The sequence below is a fragment of the Acinonyx jubatus genome, chromosome B1 (assembly GCF_027475565.1).
Source record: "Acinonyx jubatus isolate Ajub_Pintada_27869175 chromosome B1, VMU_Ajub_asm_v1.0, whole genome shotgun sequence".
Taxonomy (NCBI): domain Eukaryota; kingdom Metazoa; phylum Chordata; class Mammalia; order Carnivora; family Felidae; genus Acinonyx; species Acinonyx jubatus.
Genome location: NC_069382.1, coordinates 15917762 through 15931424, shown reverse-complemented (window position 1 = coordinate 15931424; position 13663 = coordinate 15917762). Strand labels below are relative to the sequence as shown.

Below are 13663 nucleotides of genomic sequence, written 5' to 3'. Positions count from 1 at the left end.
CCTCATACTCAGCCTGGAAACCAGAACTTAGCTGCCCATGTGCCAGAGGTAAATGCTTCACAGGCTCACAGGCAAAGCACACCAGAAGCCTCCTCACGCTTTTCCTTCCGTGGTGCTTTTGAACTGAACCACTTCTTACCTGACGGCGACCCCAGCCCAGCCTCACTGACTCTGTCACCACCTGCTGATCTGGGGCCTTCACACCTGCATAGACCACCCCCCCCCCCCCAGCCTTTCACACTGCTTTTTGCAAACCCCTTCCCCTCGCTCCTGTCCTCCCTGCCCACAGCCACACCGCAGACTCTCTCACTTACAGACTTGTCCTGCTCCTCTGGTGAGTTCTCCCCAACCATCCCACATGCGCTCAGGAAGCTGACTCTGACATCCCTGACCGTTCTGCTTAACTGACTGAGCCACCCAGGTGCCCCCGACGTCCCTGACCATTCTGAAACACCTTCCCGACCGTGGGTCAGAGGTCATCTGTGACAGATTGCAGCACCAGGCGGCCATGCGGGACCTTATTCTTCCTTCCTTTGCCTCCACCACTTTTTAAACAGATCCCATGGGCCAGACACAAGGACTGATTGATTTCTCGTCTGGCATCTCACTTTGTTGCCAAGCGTTTTTATTCACGTAGGTGTAAATTATACCTAAACCGATTCCGCACAGTCTGTCCAGAAAATCCTTTATAGTCATCCTCATAAGCCTACTTTCAGCTGAAAAAGTCAACTGTCTTCTGATTCATTAAAAAAAAAAATTTAATGTTTATTTTTGAGAGAGACAGAGCATGAGTGGAGCGGGGCGTGGGGGAGTGTAAGGTGGGGAGGCAGACAGGGAGACGCAGAATCCGAAGCAGGCTCCAGGCTCCGAGCTGTCAGCACAGAGCCCGACGCGGGGCTCAAACTCAAAAACAGAGAGATCATGACCCGAGCCAAAGTCAGACGCTTAACCCACTGAGCCACCCGGGCGCCCCATTCTGATTCATTTCAGAGTCATTTATATTTACACTGTGTTGCTCTAGCTAATGAGTTGTACAGTGATTTGCTTTGATAAGCAGTTATCTCAAAAAAAGAATAAATTATCTCAGAAATTTAGATAAGTCTACATATATTATGATGATCAAGTTATAGCAAAAGTCTTCACATTTTTCCACAATTGTAACCCAGTCTTAAATCCTGGTAGATAACAGTTTACCTCTGAGATTCATATGAATTTGTCCTGTGTGACTAGTTCACACACCCTTGTTTCTCGCATACATAATTGCTGACCGCATGATGCTAATTCTCCCTTCTCTTTCACTAACCGCTACATCTTTTGAACCTATCTGTCTTATAGGGGCGAATGATGTAACTACTCCTAGTCTACACTGCAGAAATTTAGCCCTCTGAGCTTTTGGAATTGTTTTTCCTGAGCCATTCTGGGTTAGACATTTATGAATTCATTTATTGTTTTATATACCAATAATTCATCTTTCATTTAGAGCAATATATAAATACTCCCCATACAAATGATATCATTTAAATATGTCTATATGACAAGAGTCCCTAGCAAATGATTTATGAATAACTAAATGCTTTCAGATTTTAAGGCACAGATTTTCTTTTTTTTTTTTTTTAAGTTGATTTATTTTGAGAGAGAGAGAGCATGAGGGTACAAGCAGGGGTGGGGCAGAGAGAGAGGGAGAGAGAGAGAGAATCACAAGCAGGCTCTGCACTGGCAGCATACAACCCGACATGGGGCTCAAACCCACGAACTGTGAGATCACGACCTGAGCTGAAACCAAGAGTCAGACACTTAACGGACTGAGCCACCCAGGCGCTCCTAACGCACACATTTGCCATCATATATAATGTATAGACAATGGCTTCAGTTTGAAAGGTATCTAACTTTAGGCAAACAAAAAAAGTGGAGAATTTTTTTCTAAAATCGATTTTGTGATGAAGTTTGAAATAAGCACCACTGTAAACAAAATTTTAGTTGTGCTACATAATTTTTATGTCATGTCAATGTCATAAACCTGAAAATTTCATGCATGGAGAAATAGTATAAGTCACATGCTTTTCAAGACATCGCAATTATAGAAGACAAAATACTTTTTAGTATCTTTCTTAAATACTTAACAATACTTTAAATGGGGTTTAGTATTCATTCAATGGTTGGGTATAAAACTTTGCCATGAAATGTTCCCATTAGTGACTGGCTACAGAAAAAACAAAACAAAACAAAACAAAAGCCCCTCACTTTGCAGGGCTACCTGTCAGTACAGCCAGAAGCTCAGTGGTCCTGGGATTCTCCATGTTCTACTATGTTTTCAATAGTTCTCCATTTTAAAACTTCAAGGAATAGTAGGGCCTTTAACCAAAAACACAGAACAGTAATAGCATATAAAATTATGTACTAACCAATTCAATTTGCTATACTTAAGACTCCTTAGGAGCCTGAAAGGCCTACATACATATAGTCTTACAGGCACAATCAGAGCTAACTGGAACTGAACTTAGTTTCAAGTTGCGGTTCAAATTGCACATAGGTCGTCCATGAGATGATTTTCCTAATAAGTATTACACTATAACAATAAAGCATTTTCTAAAATTCTAATGGTATTATTTCATTAGTAAAATCCTGGTCCGTTTAACATGATGAAAGATGAAGTCTATCTGCAATATTTACTTTCTTAACCCATAATCAATATTATTGAAACTATCAAAGTACGACTCAAGCCAACTTTCCTAAGTTTGGTAACACAGTAACATGATGGTTTTTCATAAGAATTCTGCTTTTAACACTCATTGTAACACATTATAGCAATAGTACCATAATTATATTTACAAAGAACAACCAAACCAATTTGGGCAAGGTGGCAAAAATATTCTCAGGTAATTTATCAAACTTGTAGACAGGCTCTGAGGCATTTGGGTGGGCCAGTGCCTCGGATCATTTGAATGTCCAGTGCTGTTCAGGTATAAGACCTATAAGATATGGTGGCTTGTGACAGGAGAGTGGTTTCTGTAATAGCTCAGAGAAGCACTTAATCAGTAAGCACAATCACTGTGATGGAATATTTATTGACCCCAGGGCAGATGTGGTATGGCTATAAAAATATGAAATTAAATTAACTCTTGGCCATTTTCAAAACATGAGCTTTAAAATGACAAATCAAGGAAATATGTAAGTAATTGACTACCTACATTTCAGGCCTGTATTGTAGAAGTTTAATTTGTTTTAGGATCAGTAGAAAAGTAGAAAAGGTTTGCAAATGATGGTTCTTTATCTGTGTTTGTGTGTATTCAGCTGTAAAGTATTTTAACCAAATGCTCTTACTAATGTTTCGTCTCATTTGCATGCATTATGTAATCTCCCCCTGTGCCCATGCTCGGCGCTGTGTTGCGGATAGAGAGGCATCCTTAATAGTGGTGAGCTCAGCCTCTGTGAACTAAGTTGATCCAATTCAATTAGAATACGTGTCCATTGAATATCTACTATGTTATTAGCACAGGTCGAACATTATAAAAAAACATAAAAGCAGCACATATATGACTATCTCCAAGAAGTATCTTGAGATCTCGCTGGGGATATAACATACTCAGATATAAATCAATCAAAACAATAAATTCTCAAGAAACCAAAAAGAGACCCATAAAGTACTAAATGAGATTGCAATAGGGAGAAGCCAGTGGTTTATCATGCCTTTCTGATGCTTTGCTAGAAAAGATTGATTCTTTTAGAATAGGATAGATTGCTTCATGATACGTAAATCCAAACGGTTGTGTTCCTTATATTCCTCACTTTGCCTGGATGTCTCAACTCTCTTCTCAGAGCCAGATAACAGTGAATGGAAACTCAGGAGGTGCTGTGAGCCCAATGAGTTACTATCAAAGGCCGTTCTCCCCTTCAGCTTACTCTCTCCCAGGCTCGCTCAACTCAAGCATTATCATGCAGCATGGCCGGTCACTTGGTAAGTCTTTTGCAGTCATGATTTTCATGACAATTTCATATAACAAATACAAACCACATGAGAAAAACATCAGAGTAATTTTTCCAAAGAGGTGGGATATTCAACACTCCAGTATTTAATGAACCTATGCTAGGGGAGGAATTAAGAGCAGAGGAGTCACTGGAGAAAATAGGCATCCAGCTATCCCAAGACAATGACTACATCTATATCTGAGCCTGGAAACAGCTATTAAGTGTTTGCGGTTTGAAGTAGAGAGAAGGTGGACAGTCAGACAGGAGACTTCTCCCCACCGGAACATTCATGTAGTGCATTTCCATGGATGGCAAATACCATCCATGTTCAAAACAGCTCGTTCTTTTGTGGAAAAGCTTTCACTGTAGAAAATTCTCTTGGCATATATACAGAATTGCTTCACAGTTAAAACAGTCTAACAGGGGGACAGCTGCCTCACAAAAACAGTAAATAGTAAACTATCGCCTCACAAAGTAGCAAAATGCTCTTTGAACGGAGACCAGAAGACCATTGGCCTGGGACAGGAGTTCCTTTAAATAATGATCCCTGAAGTTGCTGTAGAGAGAGTTCTTAATCCTTTGAGGATTAGGAATTAGATGAAAGAGAGCGCTCTCCTCCAGAAAAAGAAAAATGCACATTTGAACATTCATACACACTTTCAAGCGTATCATTTCACGGGCCCTATGATTTTTTTTTTTTTTTTTGAAGCCTCCTGGATAAGAACTTGTACTGTATGATCACAAACACTTTTATGTGGCAAATATAGTAGGACTGTTTAGAAAACAACGTATTTCTTAGTTTTTAACAATGTAAAAAAGCAAAACCCCAAAACACTAAAAACCAAACCAAATCAAGCCGTCATCCGAATTCAAGCTGAGAAAGGTCCCATGATGTTGAGGGACCGGAAGGCTTCCCTCCGGACAGCCGGGAGGAAGGCAGAGGAAAGAGGGCAGGCAGCACACCTCTCAGAAAGGCTGAGACTGATCCCTCCGGCCACCGCCAAACAGCAACAGAACACAGGCCTTCCACTCTCCTCTCCTCCTTAAACAGCAGGCAGGACCTCTTCTCCCCCAGCACCGTTTGTTCGTTGAAAGACATGATGCCATCCAGGCTTACCCGGGAACATTCAGCGAGTGCGTTATGGAACTCAGCTTCTGTGGTCAACAGAGCCTCTGGAACACTCAGATGGAGCCCTGAGACTCACCAAAGAAAAGTCTAAATATACTTGTGCCTTCTCTAATGGTGCTCGTGGGGATCACCTGTGAATGTTATAATGCTGTCCTTTTAGAGTATAAGAAAGTAGGACGTCCTTGTGCCCAGACACTGCTCTGAAACAATCAGTCCATGGTGCAGTATTGTAACAGGAGTCCTTTATATCGAGACTGTTACAAAATGTTTATTAATTCATTTTGTAAGGGGGGGGGGAGGGAGCATGTGTGTGCGTAAGGGGGGAGGGGCAGAGAGAGAGAGAGAATCCCAGTTAGCACAGAGTCCGACGTGGGGCTCAATGCCATGAACCATGAGATCATGATCAGAGCTGAAATCAAGAGTCAGACACTTAACTGACTGAGCCACCCAGGCCCCCCTAGATTTTTTATATAGCTATGCATCATCACACTCCTTTAGTAAAACTACAAATTATTCTAGCCATAATGTTTTCTCAAATAATTATCATCAAAGTCTGACTCTTTTTCCTCATTACCTGTCTTAATACACACAATTTTGTCCCTCCCACCCCGAGAAACAAAATACATAAATACTTGAATGTAGACAGTCTTTCTTATTAGAACATACTGATGGGTAGATTTACATATAAGCCATACCACAAAGAAAGAAATGTCCCTTGTCCCACTGGAACAAATTCCAATCAGCCAGTGCTGAGATAGGTTCTGAGAATATACAAATCTATCCTGCTTCGAGAAACTTTATATTAAGCTGAGGACAAAAGACTACAAAAATGAGAGTTAGTGGACCTATAAAAGAAATATACAATAAAAGGCTAACTTATATAAGCTATAAACTCATTGACTCTAACGAACCATATGTGAAGACAGAGTTCATACTCTTTGCTTGGGCTGGGACTTTGCACATAGGAGGTGCTCAAAAATTATTTATTGTTTAATAGAAATACCGCCATCATGGTTCCTGACTCAAACACGTTTCGGAACTAAATGGGAAATCAGAGTCAAATATCACATTTGGAATTGCTTGGGAAAGATACCGTTTCCTTCCTAGCCTTATTCATTCTCCATCAGAAATGTATCTAAAATGCTTTTCTGTTGCAAACTAAACTGAATATAGCCATAATAATAGCTTATTATTAGTTATTAGTGTTACAATAGATTTTAGCTTACAGGAGTCCTATCTGTAGTTATCCTTACAATGATGAGTTAAATCTTTTAAAATCTTACTTATGAGCTCTTACATAAATTTGTTACAAAAATAGAGTCATATATGGGGCACCTTGCTGGCTCAGTCGATTGAGACCAGCTCTTGGTTTTGGCTCAGGTCATGATCCCAGGGTCATGGGATCAAGCCTCACATCAGGTCTCTCTCTGCCCCTCCCCCACTTGTGTGCACATGTGTGCACTCTCTCTCAAAAAAAAATTAAGATTCTCTCTCCCTCCCTCTGTTCCTCTCCCCTGCTTGCACTCTCTCTCTCTCTCTCTCTCTCTCTCTCAAGTTAAAAATAAACAAATAAAAAAATACTATCATATGTTTTGCGATAGATAGATTACATATATATTCACACATATATGCATATATATGTCATCAAGTAATGGTACACCTTTCTGGGGTGCCTGGGTGGCTCAGTCGGTGGGGAGTCCGACTTTGGCTCAGGTCATGAACTTGCTTTCGTGGGTTCGAGCCCCACGTCGGGCTCTGCGCGGACAGCTCAGAGCCTGGAGACTGCTTCGGAGTCTATGTCTCTCTCTCTGTCTGCTCCTCCCCTGCTCGTGCTCTGTCTCTGTCTCTCTCTCTCTCAAAAATAAAGATTTTTTTTTATTAAAATAAATAAATAAATAAACAAACAAACAAACATTAAAGAGAGAGAGAGAGAGAGAGAGAGAGAGAGAGAGAGAGACCTTCCTTTCTGAGTACCAGATCAGACAAACCACGGCAAAGAATCATTCCTGCTCACCAAAATTTTGAAATTTATTGCAAAACAGCAGGAAGTCGTATTATCCATTGTACAAAATGAATGGTAATCCTGTTGATCTTCATGAATATCTGTGAACCAAGAGTAAGTGGAATGTATCGGACGTATGTGTCCTCTCTGTTTCTTATGAAAGTATACTAAAAGTTACTACAGATGGCATGAAGCTAGGAACACGATAAATCTCATCTCGTTTATATGCTCGGGGCAATTTTTATACTCAAGGGGCAAGTCGTGGGTTTTATGCTTCAAAGTTAACAGCCAAGATATCTGGCCATCGTGTCTACTAAAATAAAAATCAGCACTAATAATTTGAAATCATCCATTTAACCCATGAGCCTTCACCCCATCTAAGTATGTGTTTGGATGTGGGGATTTCTTAATGTGATTTTTGTTTTCACTTTATATATATGAAATTGCTGCTGTAGACTCAACAGTCCTATCCTCTGCCCTAAGAGGACATCCCGGTGCTTTCAAATAACAGTAGTCAGCAACTTCACAAAGATAATGTCTCGGTCTGCCTCCTCGTCTATAAAACAGAGCCCCCCCCACGGGGCACCAGGGTGGCTCAGTTGGTTACGTGTCCAACTCTTCACTTCAGCTCAGGTCATGATCTCACAGTTCCTGAATTCAAGCCCCGAGTCAGGCTCTGCACCGACAGTGCGGAGCCTGCTTGAGATTCTCTCTCTCCCTCTCTCTCTGCCTCTCCCCTGCTGGTGTTCTAAAATCTCTCTCTCTCTCTCAAAATAAATAAATATTTAAAAAGTAGTAACAAAATAAAAAGTAATTAATTAATTACCTGGACGGTGAGGTGAGCTAATAGATGTAAAGTACTGTCTTAACACAGTGGCTGTTACACGGCCACACGGTCCTTCAACAAATGTCACCCTCCCCCTCCCCCTTCTTCAGACAACGACAGACTCTTGTTGTTACTGTTCTGTTGGGTATATACCTACATGCTAACAACGAGTAGCTCGAATGCAAGGTAAATGGGTCAAAAGAGAGAGCGATGGAAATAGATTCTACGTTACAGTTGGCATAAATATACAAGAGGCGCTGTCAACTTATGAGTCCTTGCGCATCAAATACATGATATGTCACCAAATTTTCTCGGCAGATTCCACAGAGACCTATCCCCAGCACGCGCAGTCTCTGGACGGCACCATGGGCAGCTCCATACCACTGTACAGATCCTCAGAGGAGGAGAAGAGAGTGACGGTCATCAAAGCCCCCCACTACCCGGGGATCGGGCCCGTGGATGAATCCGGAATCCCCACCGCAATTAGAACGGTAGGAAATGCCAGCGTGGTGGCTGCAGGGCTATGCCCAGGCTCTACAAAGGCCGGATTGTCAACGGCTTTGTGCATTCCTATGGTCTTATATAACGAGGATTGCCCTCTATGCCATTTGAGTTCTCGTGAATATTATGTTGTATGTGGCAGAGAAAGAGGGAAAGAACTGTGGATTGAAGCTAATCGCAGAATCTGTGTTTGCATCTTAATTGAAAATCACGAAGATTGTGAGTTTTGTTGAACAATAAAGGTATATTTTGTTTTGTTTCACCTCTTCCAGGGAGCGTTAGGGCAATAGAGAGAAAGGAGAAGGAACGAGACAAGGTGAATGCTTTGACTGCTTTGCAAATAAACCAGGGATTTGTTTCTTGAAATGGATGTGTGTTAACATCGGGAGATTGGGAGCCGTGAATTGGCAGCTGGGCGGTGAGATGATTGCAGCAAAGGGAGTTAATGTCATGGAAAGAAAAAAAAACTGTGAAGAAAAATACACATTTTAGTGTCCCTCTTCAGCTGTGCCTGCTGTGAGCCCTCAGGGATATTAAGTGAAAGTGTTTGGATTTTTTTTTTTTTTTTTTTTTTTTTTTTGGCTTTAAACTCTGCCAAAGCATTGCTCAGTGTGTCAGGGCAGCCCCTTCTGGCAAAGCTCAGCAGCAGCAAAGGCAGCTACCGAGAGCCCGGGCAGGCAGCTGCTCGCTGACCAGTCTACTCGCAGAGAAGGTTTGTGCTAGCCGGCAGAAGGAAGATTCTGGAAGCCAGGATGAGGGCCGCAGCACGTCTGCAGGTGAACTGGGGGGCTTTGCAAGGAGAGGGCTCAGGCTGCATACTCCTGCCTACCTGGCAGGGGTGTTGCCAAGAGCTGCTTCCCTGGAATGCAAACCCTGGGGGCGGGGGGTGGGGAGGGGGTGCAAAGACAATAGTGCATAGAGGAAACGAATGGGAAAGAGATCAGGGAAAAAAAAAGCAGTGGTAAGATTGCATTTCTCATAGATGGGGATTGCGCGTTCTGAGAGAAGAGTTAAAAAATGGATTATTCCAAGCATCTGTATCAGAATTGCAAGCCAGAAAGTCAACCTGCACAGCAGTTGATGGGGTTGTAGACGCACTAGATTCTGGGAACACTGAATGTGACTAATTATCAAGTCCTAACAATCTATGTTGGAACTGATGATTGTCATATTTAAGTCACAGAAAAAGTTCAGGGATTGTGACTAACGGTCTTAAGACAACTGCATGTTTCTGGTGACGGTGTTTTGTCATTTGTTTCCCTTTGAAGGTTTCTGACTCAAAATGGTTTAACTGGAATCTTTTTTCCAAATAACGTAGGGATGCAGTGTCAGACAGGTATGGTGTCATTGGTTTTGCTTAATCGACCCTCGAGTCATAGTATATACACAAATTAGGATATTCCTGACTCTAACTTGTTGTAGATTCTGTCTGAAAGGATTGTGTCTGAGACCTCTGGGTGTGTTTTTAACATGATAAATGATATATAAGAACAACATGAAAAGCTGGACCAGTTTTTTTTATCCATCCGACATAATTTTCTTAAGCAGCAAAGACTTGCTTCTTAGTTTCCCAAAGGAAAAATACCAGACATTGTCAAAGGTTAGTGAAAATCAAGTGATATTAAAATTCTAGTGGTCTTCCTACTTGCAAATCAAAAGCATGTTTAGCTATGCATATGCAAATACATATACTAAACATTCAGTGCTGGTTCCCCTTCTGTAAAATGGGAAATAAAATGTAAGCAACCCAGAAGTTCCCTATAAGGAACCGTAATTTTTAGGCACAGCTGTGCTCTTATTTAGACTTTTAAAATTGTACGCACAAGGTACAGGTCTGTGAAGACTCTTACTTGCGTTCCCTGTTTTTCAGCCTCGCCAAGCACATCCCCAAGTATAGCTGTGTTTATAAATGTTGAGTCAGGCCGTCTCTGAGCCACAGCAGGCCAAGAATCTCCAAGGTTGTTTTTCTTTCTCATCCGTGTAGAGAGTAATGATTATCAGACTCAAATTGCTTTACATGGACTTTCTGCTCAGCGTATCCACCAAAGGCAGTACTGTCTCAGTGTATCATGTTGTAGCCTCATTTTAGACAACCAGCCTATACCAAGGAAACAGAATTTTGTAAGCTAGAAACTCTAGAAAGCCAAAAGTCAACAAATGTACCTTTGAGTTATTTGAATGAAGGCTCCCCAGTCTGCCCTCTCTCATGTGACCTGGGACGTCTGGGTTAGCCTTTTACTGCCATTCTTAACAACAACAAAAATCGCTGGGGTTCAGATCCCAGGAGGCTGTCTAATTAAAGCCAGCTAGTTAAGTGAAATACAAGACTCTTTTTTTTTCCAGTTCAAATATAACACCGTTCGAGCATTTTCAAAGCTGGAAAGGGGCAAAAATAGAATAGAATCACTGTATACTCGTACGTAGAAAATATGTGTCTTTTCCCTTTTTGGAAATCTCTGCGTGATAAATCAACACCGAGTTTTGATACTTTGTAAACTGTAGAAAAGTAAAATCCAGGTGAATTCTGCCAAGATTATAGAAAACAAGTGAATCGTGAATTGCTAATAGTTACTGCCCATACAAAGTAACCTTGAAGGACACATACAAAAGCAAACTTCCTTAAACTTGAGTAGACTTCTATTTACTTAATCTCAGTATTAGACGTAACATGTCCATGATGCCATTTATAAAAGAAACTTCAAATGCCCAGAGTGCTTCTTTTAGAAAGGGACAAAGAGTTTTAGTGTTGCCCTACACCAGTTTCATACTCCTCTTTGCCAACCACTGGGCATTTCCTGGCATCTCTGTGCTCACCATATAAAGCTAGCAGATGGCAAAACTAAGCTCCTGCCTGATATGTGCCCTCCAGCAAGTGAAGAAAAAAAAAATCCTGTCTGTCAAGATACACTGCCATATACAGGGATATAACTCACTTATTTAGGCTTCCTTGTTGCTATTTGTTGTGTCCAGGTATGGCTGGGAAACATGTTGCACCGACTTACATCTTATTTTCTATTGCTGAAGACATAAAGGAAACAGAGCTTAACAAAAGAGAAACTGATCTTTTATGAAAGTGTCCCTTAAAGATACATGTTCAGCCACTTTATTTAAATCAGCCAATAATAACTAAACTCCTGATTCATCACTGCACCCCTCCCACCAGCTCCCATCATTTGAAAATAAGGTCAATTAACAATCTCCTCAAAGCTTTTCCAATGTAGAAAGAGCCTACAATGAATGACGAGGTGACTCAGAACAAAGTCAAGTAGTTCTTAATATTAATCTATATTTCTTGTGATTATCAGAACCATGTATGCTCAGAGACCAAAATAAATTAGATGCGGCACAAAACCCTCAATTTCCAGATGAAAAATGCAATTACCACATTTCTGAGGGGAAAAAAATAGGATATAAAATCTAAAGGAACGCTCAGTCTTTTAAAAAATACAAGAATATTTGTGTGGCAGTCCTAACAGAATATTTTATATCAAGAGAATGGTCTTGGAAAATCTGGTGTATTTATCACTATATACAGAATGATTGGGTTTCTTGCTGGAGTATTTCTGGAAACGTTGAGATGAAGATCTTGCCAAGCAAAATCTTTAATTATGATTATAAAAGTGTAGGTCTACTTTCACAGGTATGTAATCAGGTAGAATTCCATCCAATAACCTGGGTTCTTTCATTATTTTATTCTATAAATATGTTATGTTCCCTACTGACTGTTACTATTTATTGAGCATTTCTTACATTCTAGGCATTGTTTTAGGTCTTATATACATGGTTTCATTCCATTTCCATCACAATCCTATGATGTAGATATAATTATTTCATCTTAGGAAGGACAAGCTGAGGTTCTAAAAGCTTACCTAAATGATCTAAATTCATACTGCTAGGAAGTATGAAACAATAATTAAAGGAAGCAAGACTTGAATCTAGGTTGAGGTGACGTTAATTTCTTCCTTCCACTACAACCCAGTTTCTATCGTGTCCTAATCCAGGCATGTGGAAAGAGCTTCTACTCTCAAGGAATTTATAGTTTAGCAAAGCAAATGCTGCATACATTTATTTATCATGTTAAAAAAAGTTTTAAACAATGTCTACATTTTTTTAGATTTACCGCAGGACCCTTGACTGTACTACATTCGGGGTTTAATGAACTTAACCTAGTAAATATCATATTTTTTTTTAACGTTTATTTATTTTTGAGACAGAGAGAGACAGAGCATGAACGGGGGAGGGTCAGAGAGAGGGAGACACAGAATCCGAAACAGGCTCCAGGCTCTGAGCTGTCAGCACAGAGCCTGACGCGGGGCTCGAACTTATGGACCGTGAGATCATGACCTGAGCCGAAGTCGGCGGCTTAACCGACTGAGCCACCCAGGCGCCCCGTGAATATCATATTTTTATTTCTCTAAGTCTAAGCTGATCAGAATACAGTAAAAAATATTCCCTAGTTAATTCTAAAAATAATGTTTTCAACAGAACCCTCACGAAAATGTTTTTAAGGATAATGCTAATTAGCACCAAAAGGAGTTCAACAAACTATAACAACACTACAACTTTTATTCAGTGCATTTTATACAAATATGTTTGTACAAATATCAACTATCTAATGCTGGGCGCAAGTGCGATTTGGCCACAGCATGTAATGTCCCAATTCAGCCTAAATTCAACCTAAAGGGGTAACATATTTACAAACCCCATGCATAACTAGGTAAGTTACTAGTATTGTCATCATGAAATAGGTTTTGGTTCTTTTTTGTAATCACAGACAGAAACCTGCTATTAGAAAAGATAAAATGTAGAAAGAAAAACGTGGAGGGGCAAGCAGTGTTGACTCAGAACCAGTTTTGTAACTACTGAACATTCTCTCTTACAGACAGTTGACAGACCGAAGGACTGGTACAAGACGATGTTCAAGCAGATCCACATGGTACACAAGCCGGGTATGTGTGTTGTTCTGTTCTCTGATCGGATCCTCCAGGCCAAAGGGTATATACGTATCCTCCTGTAGAGTTCCGGTTCACACAAAACGTTAAGACCCTAGCAACTCCATGGTGGTCCCTCTTTCAACATTCCTCCTTGTTTTCCTTCTACCGTCCTCAAGTCACAGACACCTGAGCTGCTGCCTCACCCCTGAGCTGCCAAGAAGCCTCTTATTAGGTGACCCTGGAGGGGTGCCAGGTGCTCTGGTCCCTTCCTCCCTCCCCAGCCACAGTCTGGCGTGGTGTGGGGT

At 41.0% G+C, this 13663-nt stretch overlaps 2 protein-coding genes across 26 annotated transcripts in view; one reads left to right on the top strand and one right to left on the bottom strand.

The window, feature by feature from the left end:
• CB1H4orf47 (chromosome B1 C4orf47 homolog) overlaps nt 1–13663 on the bottom strand; it is a 533217-nt gene that overhangs the window by 297760 nt on the left and 221794 nt on the right. The gene's annotated exons all lie outside the window — the stretch shown is intronic.
• SORBS2 (sorbin and SH3 domain containing 2) overlaps nt 1–13663 on the top strand; it is a 221302-nt gene that overhangs the window by 144058 nt on the left and 63581 nt on the right. For 14 of the 24 annotated variants that reach the window (XM_053216306.1, XM_027077169.2, XM_015080392.3 and 11 more), the window contains 3 exons: nt 3817–3955; nt 8242–8414; nt 13307–13373. In XM_053216306.1, coding sequence (XP_053072281.1) covers nt 3817–3955; nt 8242–8414; nt 13307–13373 — 379 coding nt within the window. Of the gene's footprint in view, nt 1–12; nt 49–3816; nt 3956–8241; nt 8415–8436; nt 9201–13306; nt 13374–13663 lie in introns of those variants that run through there. The other 10 variants (XM_053216307.1, XM_053216288.1, XM_053216299.1 and 7 more) reach the window with 4 other exon arrangements.